The 16,988-nt window shown below is 37.8% G+C and overlaps 1 protein-coding gene and 1 long non-coding RNA gene across 2 annotated transcripts in view; one reads left to right on the top strand and one right to left on the bottom strand.

Moving 5' to 3' along the window:
- Positions 1-16,988, bottom strand: part of LOC116720590 (uncharacterized) — a 957,300-nt gene that overhangs the window by 640,335 nt on the left and 299,977 nt on the right. The gene's annotated exons all lie outside the window — the stretch shown is intronic.
- Positions 1-16,988, top strand: part of LOC116720384 (copine-9-like) — a 92,563-nt gene that overhangs the window by 7,487 nt on the left and 68,088 nt on the right. Inside the window, exon 3 of the mRNA XM_032563633.1 lies at positions 16,821-16,867. Within this exon, the coding sequence (XP_032419524.1) occupies positions 16,821-16,867 (47 nt within the window). The remainder of the gene's footprint in view (positions 1-16,820; positions 16,868-16,988) is intronic.

The following is a 16,988-nucleotide window of genomic DNA, read 5'->3' as shown; positions in this document are numbered from 1 at the left end:
AATAATGCAAGAACACATTCTCAAAGATCGATGAATTCATTAAATTCTAATGAACATTTAACACTGGAACTGGAAGATATCTTAATTATCCAAAATAAACAAAACAACAAATAAGTAAATTAATTAATTATTAAGTCTCTATAAACAAAACTGTCTTTAAAAAACAAAGGCTACTTGAAATCAAAACACCAGACTTAATTCTCTTATCATCCAGTTTTTTGTAGAAAGAGAGAAAAGAGAAAAAAACAATAAATCATGCAAATGGAAATTATGGAGCTTGTTTAAATTTATTATGCAATTAATTGATGTGTTGTTTACAGCGACAGGCCTAGTTAACATGTTACCATTCACAGCCCTAATAATATCACATAATATCTATATTATTTGTATAAATTGACATGTTTTTCTGTGGGGAAAAGGCCTTTGGAAAGAATTCATTGTAAACAGCTGAACCCAGTCAGACTGTAGTCAGAAATGGATCTGTATGAGTCTTTACAGTTTATTTCTCAATTGAATTGTTTGATTGTGGCTCAGGCGAGATGTGAGTCTGATGTTAAACATTTTCTCATAAGTTTTTAAATATATTTTTGACTGGATATTTGGGCACACCCCTATTTTCTTTTAATCTGTGAACAGAAAGTCACAGCGACTGCTCGCTCTCTGCACCTGCCAATCTAAACGGCTCTATTACCAGTTTTATGCCTTCTTCCCTTTCGGCCTCTTGACATCAAAGCTTTCTGCCGACTAATTTGAGCCCAGCAGCGTCCGAGCAGATAAGTAGAGCCGAGCGACTCCGAGTCCAAAGGGCACAGATTTGCAGGGAGGAACGATGCGCCGCAACCCGACAGACAGTCGAGACTGAAATGAGTTTCACAAATCACAGCTGGAGAGCACAGCTGTCTAAATCCCTGGTCTTGAGGCTCGGGTGGTAATGTGGGTGACGGATCACAGATGTGAGGGCTGCCTGAGGAGCTACTGGGCTCCAACCAGTACAGACAGGAAGAAGTGATGCATGAGTCTCAACATCGGTTCAACTTCAGCAGATGTTAGGGGTTTTGCTGGTCAGTAACAGGATCCGGTTGGAGGGCTCGTCAAAGTTTCAGCCAACAGAGTTCACAAACTGTATCTGAGGCCTGTTGAATCCTTTTTAGACAATATAATGTTGGCATAATTAGAAACGAATCCATCTAGAGAGATACAGTATGTGGCTGGTTTCTCTGGTTTATGATCTGCTAGAACTGGTTTTAGAACATTTTTCTGTACTCAATTTTCAAAAGAAAAAAGTAAAGAAAAAAAGTCTAATTTAAAGTGTGCGAACTTTAAATTGTTTATATCATGAAAGCACCAAGAAGGTCAAATATACTTTATTTTATTGATCATTTTCACACCAAGTGTTGGACTGTCATGAACCATTCCAATAAAATACACAGAAAAAGATTAGAAGTTAGGATATGTTTGCGACGTAGCTGGATCTGAATGTATTCCTGTCTCAAGTTTTGCCATTTTAATTGTAACTGGTGGAATTTCTAATATATTCTACGCTTCCTGCCAAGCCTTCATCTGACAATATGCCCAGCAGACTCCTGGACAACACTAAAACGGATCTCTTCCTGGAACTTCCTCTTAAAGCATCGGATTGAAGTTGTCCATTTTGGTCTCGTTTCTAACTGTACGTCACAGGTGGTTTCCCCAAGTCAGACCAGTTAACTGATTTATTTTCCTCTCACAGCTGCTCCCTCTGCCATGTCTCGTCCAGTTTTTATCGCTGCCAACTGCCTAGGTGTTTGATATTCAGCTGCAAAGATGAGCGAGAGCAAATGTCCTGGCAGGGAGAAGGAACAGAGAGGAGACTGCATTCGGCTCTCAGTCGTCTTTTTATCCTCCCAAAAATGTTTTAATCAAAGTAATCAGAGGTACATCTGTGGCAGCTCCGCTGATTGTCGAAATTCTAAATATAGAGACTTCAATAGTCAGAGAGCCAAAATAACGGAGCATGCAATCAGGTCAAAAGAGTGTGTCTTGCCATGACAAAATTGCAGGTGATTTAATCACTCTCTTCCGAGCTAATAGAAGGCCCTGAGTAACTGGGTTAGCCGCGCCGCGGAAGCATCAAAGGAGTTTGGGAGATGTTTTTCGCTGTTCGTTTCCATCTTTATGAGATTTCTCCAACATATAACGACTTCTTTTGATGAATAGAAGAGGTGGGGATAATAATAGAAAGGCTTTTGATGAAAAACACACTTACTGAGCTCAAAATAATCAGCGAACTTCTTGTCAGTGGATTCATAATGTCTGCAGTGGTGGAACAGTGCAAAAAGTCCCAGTGAAGTCGCTATCAATTTCAAAGTTTAGCAGATGTGCTTGTGATCATTAAATAAACCACCTGGTTTTCATCAAATGGCTTCACACATGAGGAAACCGCTGCTGTGAATACTGCGCCTGATGATGGAACGTCTTGAAACATTAATGACTTCATGATGAGAAATTAAATTTTACAAAGGAGGCTTAAGGGCATCCACGATTGTCGCCAGTTTGTAAGTTTGTCGTCATTGGCAGCATGGGTGAGTGAACGGATCTGCAAACACAGCGAGGCAAAGAAAAGCAGCAACAAATCCGCTTTAGTTCAAGAAACACATCAAACTATACTATTGTTTGGGACATCTGAAATATTGTTTGCCTGGAGAAGAAAAAGGTGTGTACTATTGTGAGCCCTGTGAGGCGTGAGCAATGAAGCAATAACTACCCTTCTTTCATGCATGTTTGAGAAATCCTTGAATCTCCCATGGCAACCTCTCAGTGGACCTCGCACCGCCTTTGAGGACGAAGCTCCTCCTCTGAAGTGGAGTTTTCAAGCTTCTGTATTACATAGCAGCCCTCCTCCGTGATGCCCCCCCCCCCCCCCCCCCCCCCCCCTCCCCCCCACACACACACACACACACTCAGCTCCTTTAGACTAGCCAGGAACAATTAGCAAACACCTGGTGGATCTGCGCATCTGCTGGACTCATTATAGGAACTACTTCTAAAGCTGGTAAAAATGTTATGAAAGGGTTAATAGAGGACCATGCTGTAATGGCAGCTTCAGAAAGAGCATCTTTCTTAAAGAGACAGAGGCTCAACTTCAAGGCGTTAAATTATGAAGTCAGATTTCTTTTAAGTCATGTGATATAAGAAGCGTTTTTATAAACACAGGAAGGTAACATAGTTATTTGATTGTGATATAAAATTGCACTATGTGGCCGTAAAAACATAATAATGCTCTTTTAAATATGAAAGCAATGTTCCTAAAAACTGAGCAGAACATGGAATCCCACACCCTTGATCCCTGCACAGTCTCACTATTCAGAACAGCAACACATCAAGGCACACACACATTTGAGTTACATAGGGCTTGATTTTGCACAAAATTACCCTCATTTTCCCATTTTTAAATTTATGTAGCACACATTTTTCAATTCACCAACACACAAGTGACTTTTAGTAACTTGAATGTAAAGTATAAAGATCTCCCTTGTAGGAATGTTTATCCTGTCCGAATTTTATTCGGCCTTGCCATCGGTCATAAGCTCACTGTTTTATGTGCCGTGTGTTTGTGTTGCTCGTTTGTACAAAGCTTTGCCACAAACCTAGACTCATCTCTTCAAGTACCTCTTCTTATCAGATTTACCGTCGTTTAGAGTTTGTCCTTGGTGCTGTTGTAACAATTTGGTCTAGTCGTTGTATGAATTAACTTTGAGTTTCTCCGACACTGCCATTAAATTACCTCATTCTTCTGTGTGTCCGCCCACACATGGACGAAGGATGTACAGCTCCAATCGATGTGTTCTTCTTTGTGAAGGGAAGAACTGCTGAGATGACTGTCAAAGGTTTCTTCTTCTTCTTCTGTAGCCTTGAGTAACTGAATGCAATCTGTCTGCCATTAGACATTAGACTGCGGCACAATTTTTCTTTGCAAATGAGGAAGCATGTTTCTTTCTCTTTGACCTTTGCATGTAAGACTTTTTTTTAAATGTGGGATATAAGAGACGTCTCCCATTTAGTGATCATAATTATGTTCTTCTGTAAATCATGTTCCTAAGATGGACCGTGACCTTAAAGCAGGTGCTGTAAAGTGAATTTAAAGAGATGTTTGAACTGTCCTGATGGAAAAGAGCTGGTAATGATTGGATACAGAAAATAATGTCTTTGCATTTGCAGCAAGCAGGGAAAAAAAACAGCAGTAAAGTTAGAAATGAAAAGGTGTTTATGGTTTTTAGCTCCCTCAGTAGATGTGTCATCAGATTAAAGTAGTCTCTGACTGGATCCCTCCAAAAAGTTAATATTACCTGTAGTCAGAAAAAATATTAAAATAATTCTTTAAACCTAAATGACCAGCATGAATAACTGTGGGCTTAAATGGTTTTCAAATCAAATGAAACTTTTGACAAAGTCCTCACCGCCATGTCATGAACTGTATTTTGTTCCCTTGAGTTTTTCTGCCGTGATGTGTTTTTGTGTTCTTTTTAGGTCGTTTTCAGTCCGCCACCGGGGCATTATTACCCACGGCTGTTTTTTGTTGTCTTGATTGCTTCCCGGTGTATTTCAGTTTCGCTGGGATCCCCAGTGTTTGTGGAGTCTTAGTCATTGGTTAGTTGCATTTGCCAATTCGTGTCGAAGTCAGTAAGTTCCCTGTAAGGTGTCGGTTTGAGCTATTAAAACCTTTTCTGCAGCAAGGATGACCCACTTTGACAGGCCATTGATTTCCTGTGCAGTTTCGCTTGATTCTCATCTCCTTTCATTGCTCTGTCTGGGATTTCTCCCATTGACCTCAGTTTCTCTGGTAGAACTTCAGCCAGTCAGCGAACAGAAGAAGTTGTGAACGACGATGTCGATTTTCTGCGCTGTTGTAGTTTCAGCAATGGCAGCAGAGGAAGTGAGTGTTGGTCATGCTTCTAAATATTGATTTAACGTTAACAGCTGCCTCGTTCGCACTAGCACTTTTCTTTTTGCACTGGAGGAACCTTTCTAGGGTTGAACTGGCTTTACAAACGTCATGGACAAATGTTACCAAATGGGTAAAATTTAAAACTTCGCCACCTCTAGAAAGCAATTGATTCTCAGCAGCCAAGAGCCCAGACCCTCTGGACAAAGTGAAGCGTAGAACAAGGAGCTGCTTTTTCTCAGACTAACAGAGAACAGAACACAAAAACAAATAACAAAACTAGACAACAAAGAATTAACTAATATGGCAACACCTTACTGTGAATAATGAATAGAGAGGAATGCCATGAATATGCCAAGACCTATACAAGAAGAAAATAATCAAAACAAAAGCCAGAACCCAGACACCCAAGGATTCTAACTCAGTCATTCCATTTCTTTCCTTTGCTTCATTTATGGACTAATTTGCTTTGATTTCATAGAATATGTGATAGTTTGGGGTGTTGTGAGAATCTGGTGGTGACTATATGCCAATGGCCTAATACAATCTATTTAAATTGATAAATAGTTCATTTAATTTTAATTATGCCATCTGTCTAGTATCATTTTGCTCCCTGTTGGTTTTGCTCACAACCTATATGGTATACCTACTGACTTAGTAAAACAGCAGCTTCTTTATTTTTTTATTTTAATTCATACATTTTAATACTTTTGTCATCCGAAAACATGACATAAATTTGACTGAAAAGTGATATTTATCAGACTGTTTAACTGTCTAGAATATCAGCAGTCCAACTCAGTGCCCCTAACATCCCGTCAATTGTACACATTGTGTGATTATTAAATACTGTTTGCTATTCAGTTCTGTAAAATCCTGTTAGCAGCTCAATGTCATAAGCTGCGTTTCCATGAACCACAGAGTTGCACAATTCGAAAAATTTTTGTACCACACAAGTCACATGATTAACAACTGGATGTTACTACAGGCGGAAGCTTTGAAGAAGATGGCAGGAAGAGGTAGAATTATATTGGTTTTTTTTGGACAGAGCTCTCGCAGCATCACACAGTTCATAAAAAGCTGTGTGTTACACCAACATGTTGAATCCATAGCACTTTTGTAAAATCACAGACTACAACTTCCCCAAAACCCTGCACATGTAGCTGCTCCCATTTATAAGGGGTTTGTCGCTCCAACGCCTGAATTCGATGCCTACGACTCCTCTGACGCTGATATACGATGAGCGCTAGCACCATCCACATGTGATTTTAATTCAATTTCGTATTTAATTTTAACACCACAATTGCAAAATTGATCTTTTGACATTAGCAGAATACCGACAAAGACAAAGATTTTCACACATTTGTAATGGAAACACAACTCCTGTTCTCCGAGGCTCACAGCCAAGAAGGAATCAAGTAAGACTTAAATTTTTCACAGTCTGAAAAATGTTCTTGGGACAGATTGCTGTATAAGAAATGTATATTTTCTTCATTTGCTTTGAAAACCTTCACAGTGAATAGATTTGAAAAAGAGAAGCTTAATAATCCTATCAATCAGCGCGCAGTAGATTTGTCACTGTAACTAGGGTCGTATATGTCACTGCGGAAAAGCATTCAGGCATAATGTTTGCCAATTTACAACATGTATCAGTGTTTCAGAAGACTTGTCTCTTAATATTGATGGATGCCTGGTTTTATTACAAAGCTCCTTCTACACACAATGCTTTGTTAGGCATCTGAATGCACACATAGACTATTGTTTCAGTCTGATTCAGTGCTGTTCTGATTGGATGTTAGCATATTCCAGGCATGCGTGACCTCACGTCGCTGTCCTTGGAAAGAGATACAATCGGCTTGTGTGCAATTCTGTGAGCAGGTAAAAACTGGTGGCTAAGAATACCAAAAGCAAGCAGATGAGATCACGGGTTCATAGAAATGGCTATGTTAATTAGCCAAAGAAAGAAATAGTGATGTGATGCATTCTTTTGCACAGTGGGAGAATATTTGAATTCATAACATGTTTTTCTTTCTTCGGTTTTACAGAGTTTTTTATCCCATAACTTCTCCAACAGCAGTTTCAGTCTCCCAATCCCATTCTAAAGTGACGTGTTTTTTTTTGTTTAGAAATTCTCAGAAAAATTGCTCGCGTCCCTCTGAATCATTACAACTAGGAAAGCTTTAATAACACCTAGTGTTTTTTAGCTGTTCTCATTGTGTAGCCCCCCTACAGCAACACATAATGTTCTGCTCGCTCTCTTTTATTTCTGTACACCACCATCTACACCGCTTTCGGGCCTCCATATGAAACATCCCACTTATCTTATGTAATATCATTTTCTGGGGGAATACTGGAAGTTTCCATCCACACACACACAAGTGTTTCACTCCATTAGAATCCATATGAGAGATGGCCATCCAACGCCTGTTAAAAGTAAAATCAATGATTGAATAAAATGCAGTATGAGAGTCTATTACTCATACTGTAATTTCAGTGTAGTCTCTGTGATTGTTAGTCACTTATATTTCTTATATACAATGTGTTATTTTGTACATGGTCAGTAAAGGACTGTGAGTCACAAGCATGTAGGAGTTGATGTTTTTCAGAAGTGCAACAAATGTGGAATGAGTTTTAAGATTTTGTACTGAGCTTCACCTGATAGCAAAAAACGTTGTTTTTTTTTTAAGACTATTACGTACCCAATGGTGGCTACTTCCTTGTTGCAGGGGTCTATATCCATTCTGAAGCTAGCTACTGATTTGATTAATGATAGATCGGCACATTATTGTTAGCTTCGGACAGGCTAGGGTTAGGTTAGGGCTAGTCTTGTACAGTCCTGTAGCACCTTTACTTAATGTCATTAAAATATGTGATTGTTATAAAAACAAATGTCTTTTTTTCTTATTTTCTGTGATGACTTCACCAGATTTACGTTGGCAGCATAAATAAAAGTCCCCTGAGTCCAATACACAATTTTGTACCGAACATTGGTTTTGCTAATCGAATACCAGTTTCTCCATAGAAAAGTTCAAGGTCGGCATAGCTGAGTCTAAAAAAAAATAAATCCTCTTACTTGTGGATGTAAAACTAATTCTGTGTGAATAGGTTCTAAGTAGTGAATTTAACATTATTAGATTACTGATTATTTGGGGTTTTGATAAGTTTTATGGTGAATATCTTCAGCAAGTACTTGAGACCTCCTCTAAAAGCGCTTATAGCTTCCTATTTTAATGGCTTAAACCCTGACTATAACTTAATAAGCTTTAATGTGCACAGTGGAACCATCTTAGAACTACCGCAAAAGCTAACATCTACAGTATTCTTTACTGCAGCTATTGCGTCGAAGAAGACGACAGGAAGTGGTAGGAGGATGATGGTGCGGCATGTTTTTTTTTAAAATGACTTTATCACATGAACAAACTTATTTACTTACATGTGATTTTAACTGCATTTCTTCTTTAATGGAAACACCGCAATTGCAAAATTGTTTATTCAGTAGTAGCAAAATATCAACAAAGATTTGCGCACATTTGCAATGGAGACTGAGAACACCCCAGAAGAGTTTTAGAGTTCCTCCCTCCCGTTAAAATCTTTACCCTCAACCTTTTCTCTGCTTTTAGAACAAAATGTTAGCTCAGCCTAAAATATTTCATCTGCTAATAGTTTCCATTATGAAGAGATAATCATTGTTATTCACTTCACCTGTCAATGCTTAAGGCATTACGCCTGATTGGTGAATTTATACCGGATGACTAAGATAAAGGTTAAAATTAAAGCTAAATGTAATGACTTAAGTTGTCTTAAGAATGTGAATGTAAAGGATGGTGGGAGGCAAAAATATTAAAATCTAGACTGTTTAATGTTTCTTCTTCTTTACCTGTTAGTTAACAGATTTTATTTCTAGCTGGTCAAATATGAGTTAATAAATCTGTGATGTCATAGGTGAATTAAAGGCAAGGCCCGTGACATACCCTTCGGATAAAGGTCACTGGTCTCTAATTACCTTTGAGGTCTCCTAATGAGATCTGAGGAACGTGTGAGCATCACCAGTTGAATCACAGATTCACAGACCTCTATCCATCACCCACTCTACTTAATAACCATGACAACTTAAAAAACAGATTACCAGTCCAGTGGTTATGACAGTAATAGCAGATAGAGCTCAAGCTTTAGAATCCCTCTACATTATAATAGGATAATCATCTATATGCATGTTGTAAATGTAGCCTGAAAAAAAAGTAATCAAAAAAAAAAAAAAATTATTAAAGACTGCATGAGGACATTTTATAAATTAGCAATCAATTCATGCATGAATCATGATGACCTCACTCACTTTTTTCCTATTTTCTATCATCATTTTTTTATGTATCCACTCAGGTGCACAACATATTTTGGTTTTAAAATATGTTTGTGTATAATAACTAGTGGTGAAACTCGATTAAAAAATATTGAATCAAGGTAATTAATTATTCGCAATTAGTCGCATTTTAATCAAAATACATATTGACAAAATAGGCAACATTTCTGATTCAAAGGCATTTTGCTGCTAAATTATTGAATAAACAGACACATAAACTCAACAACAAAGACATTAACTCCTTTTAGCACAATTTGAACACAACAATAGTCTTTTCCAGCATCCAGTCATATTATTTTTTAAAGTAAAAATTAACCTCTAGAGGGCCAAGAGAACCGGCTTTTTCATCCATTGTTGTTGTTTGCGGCCATCTTGTGCGTCAGACTAACAGACGTACCGGAAACGCGTGAATACGGAGGCTCCTGCGGGAACCATTGTATGTAAGAATTTTTTTTTTTTTTTATTGCGTTAAATTTTTTTACGTGTTAAAATCTATGTAATTAATTCATTGATATTAACACTTTGAATGCCAGTCCAATAATATCACAATATATTGTGTTCGTATTAAATATGAAAATACTAAAAAAAACATATTTTTAGTCTGTTCTCTGAACATGCTTATATCCCATTATCTCTACATCCCTTAGTTAAGTTTTTCTCTTCATTATTCAGAACTCATTTATTTTCCCCAGGTGAACTGTTATCACAAAAAACACAAATATTTTTTATAGAAAACAAGCAAACAACCAGACAAACCTTTCAATACCTGTATGTACAAACTCCTGCAAGACAAAAACAAATATAACATTTTGTACATTTTCAGTCATTCTAAAAAGAAAGTTATCTGGAAATATGCTCAGCTGTGTATTTCTTTGAGTCTGAGTATGCTATTTTAACAACACCTGAATTTCCCCACTAAGGGACCATAGAGGTTGCTTCTTTCATTTCCTTTTTACATTTCCTTTTGTAAGAGTTTCATACAAAGAATGCCTTCATCTTAGAATCAGAATAATAATTAAAAAGGGGAAAAGGAGCAGTATGTACATGTATGTGTGTATGTGTGTACACGCATACATGTGTGTACACAACAGATTTTTATATAAAGAAAAAAGAAAGGCAGGTTATTTTGATCTACAGCAAAGTAGCTGACCACTCAGGCTCTCAGAGAGACGGCCTGTGGGTAGAAACCGCTTCACTGGCTGCTAATTTTTGTAAATGGCTCTCTGTAGCGCCGACCTGAAGGTAGAAGTCTGAACAGATACGTAAGTTGCATAAAACCACTGAGCTTTACTTCTCCACAAACCCAAAAAGATAATGGGTAAATGCCTAACTTGAAAAACACCTTGTGAAATCCACTTAAATGTTTATCTCTAGCACAAAAAAAGCTGAAGGCTCAGCCAGTTGTGTGATGAGAAATCTAAGTCCAGAGTTGTAAATATCAACACAGTACTGGGACTGGAAGGTTCAGTTACACAACATTTCCAAAGGTCAGATGTTTTACTATGTAGAAAAGTGAAAGAAAAACATAAACACTGAAGTTGGTTTAATTGATGTCAAATCTTTTTTCAGAGGAATTTAAGGGAAAAAATGAAGAATCATTAGATATCTGGTGTTTTGCTTTGGAACATCTGATTGAAGACACTTGGTTACATAGCATTGATTATCCTGATTATTTGGTCTTTAGTTCAATCCACATTTTTCTTGTTCAACAGTTTTTTTCATTCTTATATTCATGCAAAGACATTGGGTTGATTGGGAATGTTTTAAGTGTTTTCGCAAATGAAATAAAACATTTGAAACTGGACAACTGGAACTAAAAATTCTAGTTTCATGGCACTACATGTTAAATTTTTTATTTTTACCCCTCCAGGGGGTCTTTTGTGGGCTCTAGTGTCCCTTATGTGACAGTGGGCTGACAGGAAACAGGGAAGCAGAGGGGGGAAGACATGCGGCAAATGTTGTCGGGTCCGGGAGTCGAACCCGCGACGGCCGCGTCGAGGACTGAAGGCCTCCAAATACGGGTCGCGCTAACCACTACGCCACCATGGCACGCCCACTACATGTTAAATTTAAGCTAAATATTAGGTTAGAATAGAATAGAAATAACCTTTCTTATCCTACAGTGGAGAAATTGAGGTGTCCACACTAAAGATCAAACAGTGTTCAAAATATAAAAACGAATAATAATAATAATAATAATAATAATAATAATAATAATAATAATAATAATAATAATAATAATAATATATTATAACAGGGGTGATTCAGTCCAGTCCTTGAGAGCTACCGTCCTGCAACTTTTAGATGCATCCTTACTCCATCAGACCAGGATCAGCTCTGAATAGACCTGCTAACGAGCCATTCATTAGTTTCAGGTGTGTTGGAGCAGGGATGCATCTGAAAGCTGGTAATTCTCCAGGACTGGACTTGAGCACCCCTGGTATAAGATACTACATTGACTTTTCATATTTTTTGCATATTTTAAATGTTGTGCTGTTACCCACCGCTACTAGAAGTGCCTTGGAATCCCCTCAGGAGTAGTTGCTAGGAGAGTGTTGCTAGGGAGAAAGATGTCTGGGTTTCCCACCTTGACTTGTCTCCACAACCTGACCTCACATGAACGGATAAGCATGAATGTTTTGACAGAGGAATGGATTTTTTTGCAAATGCCACAACAAAAATCCACAGCAGATGATTTTTTCTGGACCATTTCAGTCTCAGTTTTGTTTCTTCCATCCAGACACAACTGACTGAAAACAAAGTGGTGCTTTATGGCTTAAGATTTTTTTCCCTTTTCTACTTTTATGCAGTAAAAAAAAGTTCTGATACTTATAAGATTTATAGTTATATTTTACAGCCAGTTTCTGTTTAGCCAGGTTCTTCTATATACTTATACTTAAATTCTTTACTTCTTAATTTCATTTTCTATCTTTGTAAAAATTTAAAGAGTTAACTTTATCAATTTAAATTATATTGGAAATCAAACAAACAAAAAAAACCCCAGAAGTGAAAGACTCATTTATCGCAAAAAATAGAGCTGTGGTTGACATTTTACTATAGAGCTTTCGGCAATTAAATAAGTTGTAGAGTTACTACTTTCTTAAATATGTCAGCTATATTGTATTACTACATAATTTCACAACTTAAACCAATTGTGGGGATTCCAGTGGGGAAAAAAAACCTGTCTGTTGCAGTACATTTCCTTCGATTCGATACGGCAGAGTTGCCATGGCCTTTTCTCCAGGGTTCAAGAATTAGGTTTCTGGCCTACTTTGCCTTATCTCTCCCCTGACAGCTAATCACTAGATTAGGTGGGATGTGACCACCCTCACTTACCTAATTGCTATGTGAGGGTTGTGTTTTAGAAAGATTCCTGACAGCCAGCGCCCTTAGAAGTGCACTCTTACTTCAGATGAAATCTGCCTCCGCTTCACATTGCTTAACTTGGATTTCCAAAAGGCTTCTGTTTGCTTACCAGCCATTTATCTAGGCCTAACTTTTGTTTTTCTTTTGTCTGACTTATGACAAGTTTTGGAGTATTCAGACTTTTGCCGAACTGTTTTAATAATCCTCTTTCCATAGACCATATAATTATGCAATTTGACATTTGGAAAATAAATTTACTTAATGGAAACACAGCAGTTTAGAAAAAACTTAACTGTTGATAAAAAGTTTTGGTGCTAGGATGAGGTGGTTTCGTTGACTGTATCAAAATGTATTTATTTCGCAAAGTTGCGATGGAAACACATTTTTCGCATCAAGATGAAGACAACAGGAAGTGGAGGGTGGATGATGACATGCTTTTTTTTTTATGACTGATCGCCTGAACAAACTTATTCATGTCTAAAAAGCATGAAAGCAGAGATCCATCCTGCTACTGGTGTTGTAATGGTGTGGAGGATATTTTCTGGGCTCACTTTGGGCCAAGTGAGGAACATTTAAGTTCCACTCACTCCATTAATGTTGTTGCCGGTGTCAAATCTTTTATGATCACACTGTAGTGGTCTATTGATGTCTGCTCAATCCATTGCAGTACTTTGTATTGGGATGTGATGGAACAAGACACTCAGAGATTCAAAGTCGCTGAACTGAGGTACAAAGAACTGAGGCAGTTCTAGAGACAAAAGGTCCAACACAGTCTGCCCAATAAAGAGGACAGACTGCTGCTGTCAAGCTTGGCCATCAACACTGGAATGACATTAAGACGTTCTGCCTGGGGCCGCGTGATGACACAGTTGCTGCCACTGTTGCCTTGGAGCAAGAAGGTTCTGAGTTTTCAGATTCTGGCCTGGGGTTTTTCTGAGTGCAGTTTGCATGAACTCCCTCTGCTTGCATGGATTCTCCCACGTACCTCATACTGCCACTTCTCCTACAGTCCAAAATGCATAGTAGGTTATATGGTTCTTCTAAATTGCCCTTCAGTGTGTGGGGGTGTGCGGGCGTGGGTGCGTGCGCGCGCGCGCGCGTGTGTGTGTGTGTGTGTGTAAATAGCTATTCTTCCTGTAACAGGCTGGCATCCTGTAAAGGGTGTATCCCACCTCTCACCCAATGATTCCTGGCTAGACTTCTCTTGTTATTTGTATTTTAGAATCTTGTTCAGAAATGTATTTCATTTTGAAAAGCTGCACCTGCATTAATACATGAGTTGGTTGCCAGTATCTCTGTTTAGTAATTCTCTTTCTGTGAAATAGCATTTGAGCTTTAGCTAAATTTATTATGCATGGAAGCTGTAGAGTTAATCTACAGAAAAATCTGATGGGAGGCCCTGGGTTTAATTGCACCACTGCTCCCTATTTCTCTGCCTTGATTAGAATGTAAATACAATTCAAATGTATTTTCTGTCTATGATTTGCATCCTACAAATAAGTACTTCCCTGCGCAATTATTGGCTACTCTTATTTTATTTTTATTGAAGGTGGACAAAGAGAAAACCTTTGCACTCTGAGGACAAGATGAATTGACCCTGGAACATAATAAAATTGTAAAAATACATAACAATAGTTCCACTAAGGACTGGTTAAGGACCTCATTAATTAACTGCCGCCCCAACAAACCACCTTCATACACGTCAATGGGACCATCATCAACACCGGTATCCTCATGACAGTTTGGGGGTTTGAGATTCTATGATGTGTCTTCAAATTTCTTATCTTCTCATAGTTGACATTTGGACTTGGCTAAACTTTGCTCAGACTGTCGTCTCAGACTGGTATATGGCTACAGAAAGCATCTAACTACAGGTTTCTCAGCTAAGGGGGCAAGACTTTCTATTCAGGCCCAGGTTGTCCAAATGTTTTCATGTTTTCTTATCTTTTGGTAAATTGGCAAAACAAGGTTGGTTGTTCTAATAATTGCAGCTAAACTACATTTTTTTTTGTAAGAGATAAAACAAAATGGATTTGACACAAATATGTAAAGGTTTTTACAGAATGCAGAATGCTATTAAGTTGGGCCTTAGAACTTTTTGTGATTTATGGTCCATTCAGAATGAGTCATATTTAATTTTTGTATACACATGCTGCATACAGTGTTGCTGGGTTTAGAGGGACAGGGAATTGACTTGTCGCTTAGCTGCCATGTAGCTCAGCGGCTCTGCTCCTTCCTTTTTCTGTCACTTCCCATAAAGTGCGCAATCAGTCAGGTCCTCTAGACCATAAGTCAAATGAATCTGAGTCTTCCTTCAGCCTCTACTGCCACAAACTCTTGATGCACCATGCTGTTACATTTTGTGGTTTTGTTTTAGAGGGTAGGAAATTGACAGACTACACCTTCCATTTGTTTTTACTTTTCTTCCCCTTTGTTCAATTAAAATGTGAACATGCAAGTCACGAACTGATTAGCCTGTACTAATCAGATTTACAAAACCAATTTAATCTGCAGCTTCCCGCATGGTTACCAATGTGACAAAGAAAAGATTGTTTTCTTGTGAAAGCACCGGCCAAAAAGATCCACTGCCTGCCCCCCTTATCTTTCTTATTGCTCCTCTCTTAATTGCTCATTAGGACAGTAAAATTTGGTTTTAATCACCTTCTAATTTAGACGATCTAAAGTTCATTAGAGCTAATGTCCAAACTTCAAACAGGCACAAAGTGGCTGATGGTGTCTAGACACAAATGACATTACTTGGCCAGAATGAATGCACATCACATAAAAGCTTTTAATGAATGTTTTTTTGTTTGTTTAAGCTCTTCACTTAGATGTTTTTACATCATGAATAAACTTTAGCAAAAAAAAAAAAACATACGTTTTTTTTTTTCATTATATTTTGCTAGAACAATGCTTCCTGGCAGTGGTGGCTACTGCGAATTGAAAAGTTAGTTGTGCTAACCCTAAAGCGCTACAGAGACATGGTTTTTGGGGAAGTTAATGCTAACGGGCTAATTTCAACCCAAATTAAAATCTGCCCTTGAAACAGTACAAACCTTAAGCACCTATGCAGTTCTGAGATGATAATTTACATGTCTTATAATCCCTTAGATCTTCATATCTGGTTTTCCCCTGTATGTTTCTTGTCTGAAATAAAGTTATGGAAAAAAAGTGAGATTTTGAATTTTCTACTGAAAGCCTACAAAACTAAAAAGTAAATTAGCACTTTAGAATGTAAATGAAAAAAAAAACCAAAAAAAAATTAGGGAGCACTAAGTGTGCTAACCGTTTCACAAGTTAGCAAACACACTAAACCAAAAAATTAGCTCCATTGTTACCAGTGTTAGTGAAAGTGTGCCCACCACTGTTTCTTTGTTATAAATCTTAGAACCTTTGAAAGTTGTTTTATTTCTTTTTCAATCAGGGATCTCAACTTGACTCACAGAAGATCACATTAGAGCCTCAGCAGGACTTGGTAAAAGTCGATACCATTTGATTCAGTACCAGAGGCTCAAACAAGAGTCAAAGGCAGAATGAGCTGTTTAACATTGACTGATTTTTTGTTTTCATAACAACCTCAGTACTGACCCATACTTTTCAATCCACAAATGCAGTTTCCATAGAGATGTGGTTAAGGGGAAATAAACTGACTTTCAGACATTAAAGATTCATTAGCGCTTAACATCGTTATTTAAGACAAAGCAAAGCAAAAAAAAAAAAAAAATGAGCAGGTACAAATGTTCTTCCTTTTTCATTTAGTTTACATCCTGATCATGTTTCATTTTATCCAGACGGTTCCCACTTATTTTTTAAGTTATTCAAATTATTAGGTAGCAGCATATCTGTGAAGAAGTCTTATTAATTCTGCTCTGTTCTGCTGGTTCACCAGAAGTTTAATAATTTAGGATCCAGTATGTTCTCATATTTACTACAAACGTCTTCGGTAGGAGGTAAGAAAACTAATTTCCTTAAAGGGTGCTGGTTTGGCTTTTAATAAAGAATTGTTTACTCACCTCCAGCAACAACGAACGTAATGAAATTGGAATTGAGAGACAATGTTTTGATATCTGCCAGGTGCTGCAGGTGCCAACATACTGAAACCAAATGGGCTTTTTTGCTTGAACTGTTTTTATTTTAGTCCCCATTTTCACCTCTCTCTTCTTTCTGCTTCTCTTCCAGTGGTTGTGTTATATGTGCAAGGTGTGGGAACCAAAGAGTGGAGGGAGGTAAGTTGAGAAACCTAACATTAATATCTAATATCAGAGATTGCTTTCTGTGTATAAATTATGCAAGGGAGATGGGTTACTAAAACAAGAGTCCAGAAGTTGCATCTTAAACTGACAGCTT

This window comes from Xiphophorus hellerii, chromosome 1 (genome assembly GCF_003331165.1).
Source record: "Xiphophorus hellerii strain 12219 chromosome 1, Xiphophorus_hellerii-4.1, whole genome shotgun sequence".
NCBI classification, from domain to species: Eukaryota; Metazoa; Chordata; class Actinopteri; order Cyprinodontiformes; family Poeciliidae; genus Xiphophorus; species Xiphophorus hellerii.
The sequence above is the reverse complement of the archived record's forward strand: the minus strand, read 5'-3'. Positions and strand labels throughout refer to the sequence as shown.